This window comes from Strigops habroptila, chromosome 8 (assembly GCF_004027225.2).
Source record: "Strigops habroptila isolate Jane chromosome 8, bStrHab1.2.pri, whole genome shotgun sequence".
Lineage (NCBI taxonomy): Eukaryota > Metazoa > Chordata > Aves > Psittaciformes > Psittacidae > Strigops > Strigops habroptila.
Window position 1 is genome coordinate 46,194,236 of NC_044284.2, and position 15,976 is coordinate 46,210,211.

General features: G+C 37.6%; 1 protein-coding gene across 3 annotated transcripts in view; it reads right to left on the reverse strand.

The window, feature by feature from the left end:
- BRINP3 (BMP/retinoic acid inducible neural specific 3) overlaps nt 1-15,976 on the reverse strand; it is a 200,131-nt gene that overhangs the window by 86,619 nt on the left and 97,536 nt on the right. For all 3 annotated transcript variants that reach the window (XM_030494740.1, XM_030494742.1, XM_030494741.1), the window contains one exon: nt 5,788-5,978. In XM_030494740.1, the coding sequence (XP_030350600.1) occupies nt 5,788-5,978 (191 nt within the window). The remainder of the gene's footprint in view (nt 1-5,787; nt 5,979-15,976) is intronic.

Consider the following 15,976-nt stretch of genomic DNA (forward strand, 5'->3'; position numbering starts at 1 on the left):
GATAGGTTCACATGTTATTTAACTACTGACAAGACCTCCAGCAAAGCAGACTAAGGTTGCTCCGTAGGTCATGCACAAGCATGCTGTATCAGCTCAGTCTTTTGCACCTCATTTTGGTATGCTATGCCGACACAAGGCATTGCTAGTCTTGTGGCCAGGTGGGCCATTATTCACACCGTGCTGCATCATGCCAACTGCTGTGAGCAGAGAACTGGAAAAGCACAGCAAAGTCTAATGACTTGTACTTGAGAAAAATTTGCCGTCAAAACCTAGTTTAGGTTCCAGCACTGCTGGCTTTCAATTATGCACATGCATTAAAACCTGCCTTTTCAAAAGCTGCCTTGTGACTTGAGCCAGTATGAAAGATATTTCTGAAATGAAAAACAATGAAGTGGGCTGAGATTTGAGCCAGGGGCCATGGGCTTTGTGCAGCTGTTTGTGGAGCTATAAGGACATAGCTGTATCGGAGCAGACAACATCAGAACTCACAGGGGTAAGTACTGTATCAGTGACCATTTCAGGTTGCGCAAATGACATGCAAAATTTCACTAGGAGATCTCCCTCAATTTTTTTCCCTTTTCCTGGAGGTCTTAGCTAGTTTATTCAGATTAAAGCAACTTTTGCAAGCTTGACTGGCTTTCCAGTAGAGATATTATTATAATACCTTATAATGAATTGTAAGGTAAAAGAAAACAAGCCCTTAATGTTGCAGAAAATCTTTGGAAATTAGAGAGAAAAAAAAAAAGATTGGGGTTCTTTTTGTGTTTCATTAGCCTACATGCTACCCCGTCTTGCTCTGGTGTAAACTCTTTTGATCTGTATTAGTTATTAGCAGAGATGGTGGGACTGCTTCTATTTCAACAGAACTCAATGTTAAGTTTTATTACTAAAACAGAGTTGTTTTTATTTTTCTCTCATCAAAAATGTTCGTCAGGGATGGAAGAGCAGAACTGCAATTAAAACTCCCATTTCAGGAAAAACAGCTTGAAAAAGGACAGTGTGTTGCATTGTTTGGTTTTGCTTAGAAAATGTCAGGAAAATAATCTTTGAACGCCCTCACAGTTATCACATCAACCTATTACCCTGCTTGATCCCATGCTTGCTGGGGCAGTTACTGAAAAGTAACTGGGTGCGTTTTGGCAGGCAGGATCCCCTAGCACCCCCAGCCCTGCAGTCTCCATCCCCGCTGCCTGACAGATATGTTTTGGTTTTCATGCTCTGTAACCAGGTTGAAATGATTTTGAATGTTTACTTTGACTCAGATCACATCAGATTACATCTCCCAAGGTTCAGTGAAGGCACAGCTGAGTGATGGGGCCTTGGGTGTAAACGTGAAGGAAGCTCCTTCTCCTCAAAAATCTCTGCTTTGTATTTGTATGGCATTTCAAACAAGTGCATCCTAGTTCATCGCTGGTATTCTCAAGCACTGTGCTAATACCAGGTACAATCAGGTACGTTTCAAAAATATTTGCTGTTCAAAAGACACCTCACAGATTCTGAAAATTTTTAATCTGTCAGAGCTGATTTAGCACTTGCTAGAAAAAGTGGATTAAAAAACAGAGAACTCCTCCACATGTTGGTACTCAGGCATCCATGTCGCTGCATAATTGTAGCAGGACTCCCTTTCACACACAGAACTCAGGGGTTTGTAAAGTAACATCACCAACTCATATTCAATTTGTGGAAGCCAATTTGAGTTTTAAGTTAATGCAGAGAAAATTAAACCTATGCCAAAAGAGAATCTTCTGTCATATTCGAAACATGGATGAATCTTGGCTTTTACTGTTTAGTCTGTCACCATGAAATACGTTAAGAAGGCATCCAGACATTTGCTAAAAAACAAGTGTGATTTAGAAAACTATTCAAGGTTATGAATTTTAAGAACTGAAAAGGATTAATGATAGTGAGAAAGAAAATATGATTATTCAGCATCTGATCCACACAGCTGTGCTATCCACAAGCTCTGAAAGCAGTGTTCACTCTATTTCACAATATTCAGGAGTCAGTTAACCTCACTTTCTCAGGTTTAAAAGAAATAGCATAAAAACATTTAGTCATGCTCACAAACAATGCCACATAATTCAATCATTGGTTCAAGAAATTAGCAGAGTCATTACGCTGATGCTTTATTACTGTGTAGCTGCTGCCGCTGACAGATATTCACCAGGAGTTATGCCTTTGTTATAAAAAATAGCTTAGTGCTAGTGGAAGATCTATTCGTGTACAGATCACAGAATGTACCATTAGGGTTTTATCAGGTCATTTATCCAAACTTAAGCAGGGGCTGATGGAAGCGCACAGGTTCGAAAAATATATAAATTAATGCCAGATGTGGTATCATTTCCATGGTTCAAGTAAATAACAGTCAATGTTAATTCTATAGATACCATCTGGTTTGGATTTAAAATTTTTCTTCCCTGAGTAGATGGGAAGAGAAAAGAAAAAGAATATATTTTTTGCATTTTTTTCTTCCCATTTGCAACCATAACCAAGTTTACATACCTGATGTGCAGGGGGTGTTTGCATGTCTGATACTAAATTTTAAAGTTTCTTTCTCACATCAGTCATTTGAGACTGGGCTTTCACTCCCTTGTATGCCATAGTTTGTATCTTACCTTGAAAAAAGTGTTATAAAAAATAAAGGTCGTATCAGCAGTTAGTGTAAGTGACCATAAATCCTTCAGAATTCATTGAGATTCACTGTTTTACACCACCTGACAATTTCTCCCATCTCTGTACACAGAGTGAGTAATATACTGCTCAAGAGGAATATTAATCAGGGGCAGAAAATCTGACCCTCTGTATTCAGTGCACAGAATAGTAAAGGTATAACTATCAAAATCACTCACAGGACTGTAATCGGTGGAGAGGAGAATGACAAGAGGTTGGAGTTAAGCTGATCTGCTGACACCCATCAAGATTGTTGAAAAGACAAAACTACCTTTTTTTTCTTTTAATTCTCAAAGATTTGACAGCACAGTCAATGAAGAACCAGAAGTTGTTATTCCTGTGGACAGGCATGTGAGCTCACCTATGAATCCTCTGCTCAATCCCGTGTTTGCTGTGCAAACACTGGATTACATAGGGTCCTTCTATAATGCAGCTTGAAGCTGCTCATTATAGATATTTGGCTTATGTCACAAGAAGATAAAATTTCCATAAGAAATAGAAACAGTGAGAACTGTCATTTTCCACATTATCTTGTGGCAGCATGAAAAATAGAACTTCCCTAAGTTCTCACTTCAGAATGCCCTTGAGGAGTATATTTCTCTGTTTGTGGATAAAGACTTGGGAACATATCACAAACAACCATGTGCAAGAGTTCCCTTTATAGTCAGAAAGGGATATTCATGAAAGCCAAACGGTCACAGGGGCACACAAATCTTACCACAGGATTATACATTTGCCAAGCTTTCCTTTATGTCCATGAATACAGATGACTGGGGATTCATTAAATAAAAGTGCTATGCTATGCACACTCAGTTTGGTCTTCTGCTTTTAAGGAGCTACATAAATGACAAAGCTTTCAGAATAAAACAGCTTGTAATTAAAGGGAAAGTACAACTACATTAATGAAAAAATCTAATTACATATTAATAAAGTGTGCAGAGGCATCTCTGGGAATCCCCATTCAATCTAGCTCAAAAATGAGAACTAACACATACAAGAAAGTATAGGGTTATGAGCTACCTTATGGAAGCATTCTTAGAAATTACTAATTCCCTGCAATTACTTTAACTGAACCAATTTTTCAAAGTATTCAGCACCCATCCGTAATGGAATGCAGCAGGTGTGCCTGAAATCATGCCCAAAAATTGAAGCGAGAGACCTAAACCAAGATCCACCAAAGTTAATGATGTTAAAGTTAAAAACTCCCTTGACTTCACTAAGCATTGACAGAGCCCAGAAGTCAACACTGTCTCCCTATGAGTGGAAAATTTTTGCAAGCATGTGGCAGCTACTGCATTTTAGAGCCCTTGTGAGGTACTCTGAAGAAGGATGAGAAAAGGGTACCCTACTACAGTTTCTCTGCAGCAAATCCTGAGGCTTTGGGGAGAACACTGAATGTTTAAGCTACCGTTTTCAAATGTCTTCAAAAGAACTACCTTAAGTTTTATTTTCTAGTTAGGGCCACACTTCCTAAAAGGTGTCAAGTCTGTAGTGCTTTTGTGACCAGTGTGATACTGATGTTTTGTACTTTTAATGAGCAGCTGTTCTTGTGTTAGGCTGTTGTCAGGTCCAATTTCATCTTAAAAATGAATCTCATTATATGGCTGTTAGTAGTGAAAGTTATGTTGATTCATAATTAGCAAATACCTAATAATACTAAAAAAATATTTTTTACATTGGGTAGTCACTGCATTACGATACATGTTTCAGCCAAATCCTTAATTATTATGCTTCATATTTTAAGAACCATTTTCTTTCTCTTCTGCAGTTAGTTTTTCTGTTCAGATGTGCTATGTGCTGTATAAACAAGAAAATATATAGTCATTTATATAAAGTGTACTTTTTGCATAGAAGAAATTTACTAATTAAAAGAAATTCTGGGAATTTTTTTGCAAATTGCTGGTCAACATACGTAATTTGTTCTTAAAGTTCTAAAGGTAAAGGACTTGCTGTAGAAGCACTAGTTCCCAAAATAATGTCAGGAATTAGTTCTTTATTATTTTTAACAACTACAGCAAGACAGAAATTCACTTTGTTTCTAGAATGGTCTTTTCAAAAAGGAGCTAGTGTGAACCATTTCAGTTGTTATAGATCTCAGATATCGGCCAAAAGAGAATAGGAAGGCTGTCATTTCATTAATATATGGTTAGAATTCAGTTATGAAATGTATTAAAGAGAACCATTCCTCAGGTGAATAAAGGATTTTGACAAGACTGTCCTGCTGGAATGATACTCAATCACCAGAATTATCTTTAATATAATCACTCACAAAGGGATAAAACTGCATTTCTAAAATGTCAGTTCATTTTGTAATGCCTAGATGGGTAATCACAGGTACTAATTATCTTTCATTCAGAACAATTTATACTCTCTCTTGAACATTAGGCCTCTTCACTGGATTTCTTCAATCCATTTGGTGACTGGATCCCAGTTATATATCAGGCTACCCTTTCCAAATTAGTCTGTAGGGATTTACAGCTGCAGATTCCATTATGTTAATAGGAATCACATGTCAAGCCTCATCATCCCATTTTGAAAATGTAGTCCCTTTGGTTAAGTGAAGACTAGTTTTAAAAAGGGTAGAGTGACAATATAAGGACTTCCCGGCAGCCAAAGTAGTTTTAAAGTCTCCTAACTGAAAAGATTTGTTGGAAATAATTCTTATTGGCTTTCTTGCTTCATCTCTGCAGTACTGTAATGGGCCCAGATGCTTTTGTAATGTGTTATTATGTAAATTGTTATAAGGGCTTCTTACAGAAAAAACATCACTCTCCTTAATAACTTCTTAGTGCAGAGAAACATCCCCAGAAGACCAGGAGCATTCACACCAGGAACTCATGTAAAGTACCTCAATCTTAGCAAGAGGATTTCTTCTCTTTTTGTCCATAAAATTGTTTACATAGCATCAATAAAGCAAAGTTTAACATCAGCAGAAGAAGGAGCCATGAGACTTGAAGACAGAACCTCCTCCCATGCTTTAAATTCCAGCCCAGGGAGAGTTGCTTAGCCCAGTTGCTCTGAGAAGGAACAACAGTTTTACAGACAAATGAGTTGTGACCACCACTTTTAGTTCAGTCACACCAAATTCATGCACAGTGTTCCAAGCACTGAACCTACCTCCCAAGGTAGCTGATAGTAGGAAATGTGTTCCATATTTTTTGATAAGATTTTCTGTGATCTGTTGAAGGGTTGGGCGGCGTCCGAGTAGCCTTATGTTACGGAAGAATTCCGGGGCAAGTGGCAGTGGGGAGCCAAGGAAATTTCTTCTTTCAACAGCAAGATTGTTTACTTTCCAGCGGCCAAACTCTCTGCAAAACAAAGCAATTCTCATTCATATATGCCATTCAAATATACAAATATGTCATTCAGATAAATGTTCTTCATTTGCAAACTACTCTGCTCTGTTGACTAGCTGGGGGCGACTAGCTGGGTATTACGATAGCCCTTGACAGTGATACTCTATCATGCATTATAGGCATAGCACAACCAGAGTGTTATATATTAAAAGTAGAGGCAGTACTCTATAACAAAATCATTGTACAGAGAAAATTAAAAAAATAACCCACTTAGGATGCTGCTGTTCCTATTGTTTATATTTAGCCTCTGGTGTGAATACAACCGTAGAACAACCAGATCAGCTAGAAACTGAAACTAAATTAATAATTTCCTCAAATTTGGACCAAAGGAAACAAGTGTTTTCACTAGCACAAGGCAAATTTTAGAAACATTTCAACAAACAGGCCATGCCCTTTGCTTTAGTCACAGAGCTGGCTAATTTGAACAGTTTAGAAATACACTATCACACCACATTTGTCCTTGCTATGATATTTGCAGTTTCTGTACTTCTGGTGTCCATTTTGAGGAAATATGCAGACAACAGAGTTATCAGTGGAAGGACTCATTGTCTGCAAAATCTAGCCAAGATACACAGCATTTGCAGTAACTTTGCTTTTGCAAGGCACACCAATAGCTGTTTCGGTACTGTGAAAATTAAGTCCAAGGCAACCTGTGGACTGTGGGTTAGCTACCACTTTGTTAAGTCATTCATATAGCTATGTCAATTAAGATTTCCCTTAGATAAGATTGTAGAAAAGTCCAAGCTAAATATGGTGTAAGATTCATTTACAAAATTAACACACAAGGCAAAAATCAAGAATGCAGCTAGCAAATAACATTTGAGGGATACCTGAGACAAAGCATTGCCCACGGCTGAATAACTAGGATAGGCTAAGTAATACATAATCAACACCAATATTTTTTAGCACTTTCAAGTCCACAACTATTAGTAGAACCGAGATTAATACATTCTTGTATAGCCCTTCTACTTAGCATCCTCTTGTTTCTCTTGCAGATCCAAACTCTTATCCACAGTCTAGCTTAAATTTACATGCATAGTAGATGACAATTTGCTGCAGCTCCTATAAACTACCTTTCCTCTCAGACACTTTCTTGCAGATGCCATTTTTTTATCAAAAATAAATCAGAAGAGTTATAGTAGAAAGAGCTTTACATAACTTACCTGAAATTTAATGCAATTTACCAGTCAAGAGCATGAGACTAAACAGATCCCCACAGTTCCTTAAAGATTGCACATCACCAGTGTGCTTAATTTAGTATTTGGAAATCACTATTTGATAGTTGTAGGGTTTTTTCAAGTTAGTTGTCAGGTTTTAAAGTTTTCTCTCACAAATTTACTTTCCTTTTAAGAAGCTATAGAACCAATAACCATTTTTTTTCAGTTTTTTTTGGAACTACTGCCTATTAGTATAGAGATGAGAAAAATTATACACAAATATTTTTTGTCTCTAAAATAAAAGAATATTTGTTGGTATATTGACCACATTAATGCAGGCAATAAAAACAGTGTAGCTTGTGCTGTAAATGTACTTTTCAAGCGAAAAAAAAAAAGTTTTATTTCTGTGAATTCTGGGCATACTTGAGTGGTTTGGGTCTTTTTCACTTGAATACGTAAGAAAATGACGATCAGTTGTAGTTCCCGAACAGACCAACAAGACAGAATTGCTTTGATAGCAAGAAAAGAATACAAGCTTTGTAACGTAAAATTCATTTTACGTTATTCATTTTACACCCTGATGAAACCTTTTCTTCTAAACTTGCTATCTGACTGTCTATATTAAAGCTGAGGTTCAAGCACAAAAATAAGGAAAGTTGCATTTCTTGTAATAGCTAGTTTGCTGGTACCCTTCACTCTGTTTTCATTGTCAGAGTTTTTAAGGACAGAGAAAGCCACCATAATCCCCTCACCTGCACCCTTTTTAATGCTGTCAAAGGAACACCACAAAATAGATTTTGCTGCCTATGTCAGCAAGTTTGTGACTGAAGAAGAAACTGTCTCACAGAAAAGCATCTCCTCCTGACTTTAAAGCTGATGCTGAAGATTGCTCAGAACTTCTCAATAATTGTTATAGTATTTAACTAAAGAGAGTGCATTTTACTTTCAGTTAGAACATTGCCAATTTTAGTTTCCAATTTTTGGAGCTTCTAATGTATGTCAGGTAGATTATTTTTTCTAAATATTAGGTACATTCTGTATAACTACAGCTTTTGTCTGAATTTCCTATTTGGGCTAAGTTGATTGCCTTCTTTAATGCTTCTTTGCGAACTGTGGTTTTAGACCATATGTCTTAGAGCTCTTCTCTGAAAGAGGCAAACAGTTTCTTGGAAGAGTACAGCTAGAAACAATTGCCTCATCCACACCAAATTCAGAAGTATTTCCAAGTTGGGATCCTCCTGTTCTACCACAATTCCTTTATTTGCTGAATCCAGAGACTGAGTTATGCTGGCAGTAGGAGAAATTTTTTTTGGCTTAGTTAAGCAAACTTTACTTCCTTCCACATTTCTTTCTAAGGAAAAATTGGTTTGCTGTATCTTATGCTGTTTTAGAGAGAGGAAGTAGGGTAATGCTTTTGTAAAATTTTTTGCATGCTTTTTTTTGATCCAGAGCATGTAAGCAGAAACAATTATTAGTACAGCAAGTAATCATCATTTGAAATTTACTCTTGACGAAACTGAGGGAGTAGAGTATGGAAGCTGGATTTTATACATGTATGTATGTATGTATTTATTTATTTATTTATTTTTAAGATTGTGGTTTTAGAACTCTTCCACAGCTTTAAAAGCTGAAACTTTTAAAGAACTTACAAACTAATTTTCATATTTTCCTGAAGTCTTTCTTAAATGAAGTGTTTTGAAATGTGGAGAGATGAAGACCTAAACCTCTGAAAGAGATAAGAGGAAGAAACTTCATTTCTGAAGATAAAATAGAGCCATGGGACACCAAAAGTGAGCTGCCTGACTGCAGGAGCAGTGATACTTAGATGTGGACAAGCAAGAAGTGACTAGAAGATTCTCCAACAGGAAACCTGAGGAAACATTTCAGACTTCAGAAGTAACTGGGTTTATGAGAGCAAAGTGTTGGAGCAGGAAAACCTGGGCTGGATTTCAGGCTGGGAGATGAGTGCTACCTTATTTCCAGTATGTTGAGTGAGGAGGCTTTCACAAACACTTCTAGGGTATGGGACAATCACTTGTAACTGCTATACTAAAATTAAAACTAATTTCTCTTTTCATAAATTTCACTATAAGTAAAATTATATCCTTATCTTCCTTTTATATGACTTTTGTAAGTATTTATATTTATATACCTATACATATAAGTTCCCTTTCTTCTCTTGATTTCACCTTTCAAGCAGCAGTATACTCTATTTCCTTCTCCCCTCTCTTATTCACACATTGAAGCTCAACCTTATCTACCTGTTTGTCTTGCAGTCATTCTCTCTAACACAAATTCTCTAGCCCTCAAAAGATTTTTGTACCAAATATGCATTATACTTCTTTAGAAATTGTGTTCCTGTCTGCTGCCAAAGGCAGATTACCAGGCTTGACAGGGTTAATGATCTTCTTAGCAGAGAAAATACTGCCTTCCAAAGCCACTGGAGTACCATTCATCAGAATAACACCTCCCACATAACAGCATAGTATCAGCGCTGGCTGCTGGTCAAGAAAACAAATTATGCACTGAATACAAACACTAGCAGTATTAGAAGATTATTCTTTCTTCCTCTTCCTCTTTTTCTACTGTGTAAAAGCCAAGACTAGCAGCTGTCCTGGTGTTATCAAGAAACTGAGATTTAATAGCAGGTAGTACCACCTGTGATGCCTATCCCAGCCCAAATAATATGTTAACCATTGGTTCTTCAATGCTCAGGGCAAAGACTGTTGAGAAGGACGATGGCTTTGAATTCCTAGGCTTGTACAAGAGAGAGGACGTAAGTCACTCTGGCTTCTAGGATAAAGCCTATAACAGAACCACATTATTATCATAAGTACTGCCAGAAGCCATGGGCAGCATTCTCTCTATCTTCCTACATATCAGAACAGTGGATTTGTATGTCATACCAAAAATCTGTTTTGGGGCTGGTTGGCTGAGACATATGCAAGAGCCCTGAAGCTCTGTAGTGCCAACTCTGACCAGCTGTACCATATGCATGCCACAGCCTCTGTCTGCTGAACGGGATCTCCTGTCATTTGTTCTACTTAGAGAAAGTTAGATTCGAAGAATGATCAGCCATGAGTCAGTGCGGGGTAAAAAAAAAAAAAGCGTAATTTCAAATATATCTTTTATTTCAACACTATTTCTTTTATTATTTCCTACTGTATCTTTTTTGTGTTGGTATGCTATGACATTTGGAGTGATGTTTACTCTAAGGAAACAATTAATGTTCTGACATGAAACACCCCTTAGTAGAGTATTGCGCAAGATGTGGACATGTTTTCATCTTGAAAGACACAGTGCGAGTGGATCTGAAAGTAATTTTAGGGCAGCAGGCCAACAAGGGCTGTCAATTTCTCTTTTGAATTTCAAGCCATACCTCTTTTTTCAAAAGTGTATATAAATTATACATTTTCTTCTGCCACTGCACTCATTGCAATACATTTTAAATCATATGGTATGGGGAGATACAGGGAAAGGTCTATATAAAACATCTAGTTGAAGAAAATGAAAAAAATGTCATTGTACTCTAAAATTGTAATGTGTAGAAGATCTGAAGTGGGAATATAATCCCTGCTGTTGCAGATGATTAAATCAGAGCCTTCAAAGAGATTTACAGTGAGACTGACGGATTCTTCTTAACCACAACAGTGTCACTCATTACTATTTTTATAATTTCTGTTTCAGAACTACAAATTAATCTGTTGTACTCAGCAATAGAGAGGCATACAGACAAACCCAAACTATAATAAATAATTGAAAATTTAAAGGTAGTGTTTCTTATTCACCCTATTTCTCATTTGGAAAACTGAAGCATAGTAAGGCTACGAATACAAAGTACTGTGAGCAAGTATCACCTCCTTCTGTCCCATACTTAGAGCAGACCAAAAAGCTCTATGAACTGGCTAGTGTGGAAGAGAATGTGAGCTCTTAAACCCTTTGAAAACTGCTTGTTTGTTCCTCGATGTTACCGATGATCGGTATTGGCTTAGGCTGGGTGTCATGGAGACGCCAGATTCCCGTCTACCCAAATCAAAGGCTGATGTTGCCCCTGCCTGCCTGGAACTGGGAAAAGGGTCCTTAAATGATTGACCTAAAAAAAATATATATATATTCTGAATAGATTTCCAGATATATTCTCAAACAAATACTGATCCAAAGCCTTATCCGTGAAGCTCTACATAATGTCTTGAATTGTTCTTTTTTTCAGTGTGTGATAAACCTAAATAATCTTCTGTTGTGCAGATTATTTAGCTCGTTTTCTGTACAACTTATACATATATCCTTCCAAATAAGAAACTTCTTGTCTCCCATTTACTTCTACGTCTTACAGAGTGCATGCCAGAAGTACTACTTACAGCACTGATAGATAACAATTACTTCACCTGCACTTGAATTTATAAAGGCAGTTGTTTCTCTGGTATGAGTCTGGCCGAATTCAAGTGTAAATGCCACAGACATATGCCTAAATGCTGTTTTGATACCGTGAAATATAATAACACTATTGCAGTTTGTAGCAATTCAAATTGTTGAAAGCAGTAGAAAGTAAGCCAAAATATTTTCTGAAAATACTTCAGTGTTTTATTTGCTTATTGCTTAGCTCTTGGGGGAATGTGCTGCTGATCTCCTTTGCATCTAAATGTTATCCTTCTATCTAAACGTTGTTTCACTGGTAGCAGAAAATGCTCAGATCTCTAATTGCAAAAAATAAAACAAAACCACAAAAAATAAACCCAGGGATTCTTATTCAGTATATAAAAATGTTTAGATTTTATTTTCTACAACAAACAGGATGCTTCTGTTTTAGCACAACGATCTGTATTTATTCAAAATAAATTTGGAGCTTTAGTTTATTAAAAATGGTACTGGTGTTATTCTTTTTTCCAGTGATGTAAATTGCAAATCTCTCTAAAGAACCACTGGAATTACAACAGTGAGCAGAACAGAGAATCAGGGCAATAAACTTGTCAATATAGATCCAGATTACAAACACAGGTCTTTCTAATGTTCTTAAGTAAATAAAAGTGTTGAATGGGAGTTGAGTTGCTAATTCCTGCAACAGAAAGTTAAGGGTTAAATGTAGTATCTGAAAAAAATAGATTTATATATCATATACTTGTTACATTTCATTTTACTTTCAATCCTTCTTGAATGACATGGGTATAGAAATTATGTAAGGTGACGAAAAAACCTTGGAAGCAAAATTTTCAGGACTTTAGGACTTACGTAAAACTGGTAGGTCAGCTTGTAATATAGCTTATAATACATATGTTGGAAACTTTGTATGCAGCTAAATCCAATCTGAAGCTCAAACTACAGTAAAAATGCTGAATGAGATTATTAATCCTTCTGCAGAATCCAAATATGAGTATTTTAAAGAAGCTTCAGATAGGATGAAGCTGTATATTGAATTTTACTACTGTAAAATATATGTATTACGAACGCATTACTACAAAATTTGTGTCTGTATCCATTTCATCATCCCTCACAGCACCTTTGTAGAATAGGTCTGAGAGACAAAAATAAGAGTGATTGTGGAAAATTTCAGATGGTATATAAGCACTACTGGGAGTTAAAATATTATTTATAATGTCATATAATTATCATATACACCATAAATTTCATTTATAATACCATTAATACTGATGCGGTGTCCTGGTTTTCGCTGGGGTAGAATTACTTTTTTTCCCAGTACCTGGTGCAGGGCTGTGTTTTGGCTTTAGTCTGGGAACAATGCTGATAACACACCGATGCTTTAGCTGTTACTCGGTAATATTCACCCCCATCACGGACTTTTCAATCTCTCATGCTCTGCCTGTGAAGAGGGGCACAAGAAGCCGAGAGGGAGCAGGGACAGGACACCTAGCCCAAACTAGCCAAAGAGGTATTCCATACCACAGCACGTCATGACCAGTATAGAAACTGGGGGGAGTTACCCAGAAGAGAGCGATCGCTGCTCGGGTCGGGCTGGGTATGGGTCAGCTGGTGGTGAGCAATTGTACTGGGCGTCACCGCTATTTATTGGTTTGTTGGGTTTTTTTCCTTTCACCTTTTAGTTTTATGTCTCTTTCCTTTTCTTTCCCTATTACTAGTATTACATTGTACTTTAATTGTTAAACTGTTCTTATCGCAACGCGCGAGTTTTACACTCTTCCTATTCTCCGCCCCACCCCGCGCAAGGCGGGGGGAAGCAGGAAGTGAGTGAACGGCGCCGTGGTACTGAGTTGCCGGCTGGGCTTAAACCACAACACGCGGCTTGGGAATGAGTGAAACATTGTGCACCCTACAGAGGTTGGAACAAGAACTGCAGAAGAGGGAGATATTTTACAAACAGCTAAGAGGAGCGGTACGTGGTATATGCTCGCAAACGTTTAGTCATGCTCAGAGTTACTCTGTCTTTATACTAGCACGGTTGAGCGAAAGCCTGTTGTGTATCACTGGTATCTATATTAACAGTGTCATCACCGTGCTTGAGCTAAAAGCAGCATCATCAGAAATGGTGACTTGTTAGTATAAGTGCAGTGCCATGTGAGTGCAGCTGTACTGCTGGTTAATGTCTGGTCAGTTTGACAGGGTCAGAAACCTTTTTCTTCCATTTTATTCATGAAACAGAAGTTTTAACGTATTTGGGAGGCAATGAAAGCTATGTAGGCCAGTTGTAATAAAGAAAATATGTAATTATTGAATTAAAATTAGCAAAAATTATTATTTATCTTCTAGGTGTGTTTCGACTTGAGATTGATTAGCCAGTAATTTCAGATCATCAGCCACAGTATAGCAACTGTGCTTAGAACCCTGTTGTTCTGGCTGCCATTCTGCAACAAGCTTAAGATAATGAGGGCCTACATGAATATTACGATATTTTCCTGGAAATGTTGCTTTAGGAAGAAACAATGCAACATGGCTGTAAAAATCTAGAAACAGAGCCATGATTAACTGGCTTTCCAAACCATATGCCCAGCAGATGTAATGGTATTTTTCTCCAGCTTGTTTGTGTAAGGAGTAATGCTAGGCAATTACTGGGGATTCTGTTTTGGCCACGTGAAACTTAACCTTATCTATTAATGTCTTGGCTAGAATTATTTCCACACTATTGTAGAACACACCAGCTTTGTAATGCTGCCATGAAAAAATACCAGTGCACCTCCACAGTGTGTACTGTTTATCATAAATTGAGTGTTAAATATACTTCAGTATTACATATATATGTTACACAAAATGAAAAAGGTGTGAGAATAAATGAAGTAATCTATATTGTAGTTACGAACAATGGCAGTGCCCTACTACAAACCTGTTCAAGTAGGGCCCTGTGATAAATTACAAAATCTTGCGCCTCTGGTTTGCCCGCTTGACTGCAATTCAGGGTGGTTAACAAAGCAAGCATTTTTCCCATCTGATGGTTGCCTAGTGGCCAGGGTAAAGCGAACTCCAACTCCTGTTCCTAGGGTAAATGTATGTATCTCAGAAACACATTACAGGAGGAAGTCAGCATATTCATAAATACTCTCACTGAAAACAATACATCAAATAGATAATACCAGGGTTTCCTCTTCCTGTCTCAGAAAATGTAAGCAGTGGAAAAAAAGACAGGATAGTCAAAAGTCTTCTTTCACCAAGCTGAATGCTACCTTTATGTTTCTTATGCATTGAGTTGGCTACAAGGCTGTAACATTAATTGTTGCATTAACATGAAACTCACACAACCATCGACATCTGTAGATATCTTAATCTTCTCTGAGTTAGACCGACTGTGGTGCAGACAATGGTGATTCTTGACCTATCCTGGACTAGGTCAGAACAAGTACCATATATGTGGAACAACTCACTTCACCTTTGAACCTGGGACGAGCTGAAGGCGTGTCAAAGATGACAATAAATTAGGAGTAGAAAATTAGTAAATCTCTAAACAGCATAGAAACAGAAATCTCCCTTCCATGAGACTACTTGCCTAGCTTTTTGTATAAGAAGTTGTTCGCACACAAACAAAGCTACAAAAAAACCCTCCTTACCTCCCCTACAGTCAGTTACATCTCTATCAGGTGGGAAGAGACAGAGGTAAACATTTCTCGTTTGATTTTCTGGCAGGTGTTCAAGCACTGTGTCATGAAATTTAAACAAACGCTTAGATGGATAGAGTAGAACTATCTTCTTGATTACCCCTGCTTTTTGCTGATCTTAAACCTGACAGTTTTGTGTGGTTGAGGTTTAATTCCCCTCACCACAGGGTCACCTTACAGTGGTAAATAACTTACTTTCCTGCAGGGGTCACAGATATTTACATTCAGGGGTAGTCTTTAGCAAAAGTGACTTCACCCCACTGAAACCAAGGTAGAAAAAGCAGGTTCCGAAAAGAAACACGTAGCTACAAGAGCACTGGGTTTCCTCAGATATACTCCTGGAAGATAGAAGAAATGTGTTACCTGGAGCCCGTATACTGTTGCCTCTTTGGGGACAATATTGTCTTTATGAATGCTCCTCACTGAGGTGTCATCCATTGTTATGAATGAGCTGCAGGGAAGTACACACTGACACAGAGATCTGGTGAGAATTCCAGCCTGCATTCATGGGTCTTTCTTTCCAAGGGAATTAAGTCACAGTGAGAATGCATGGATATCCTGGCCTGAATATGGATGAGACCAAAAAAATGTCCTTGATACGGAGAATTAGGAAACACTCTTGACGACCTTGGCATAGTCATGAATCCTTGCATACTTTCAGGAGAAACTTGACCCAGCAGCAGCTGCACAGATAGTAGCAAACGCTTTCTTCACCTCGTTAGCCTAAATAAGATCA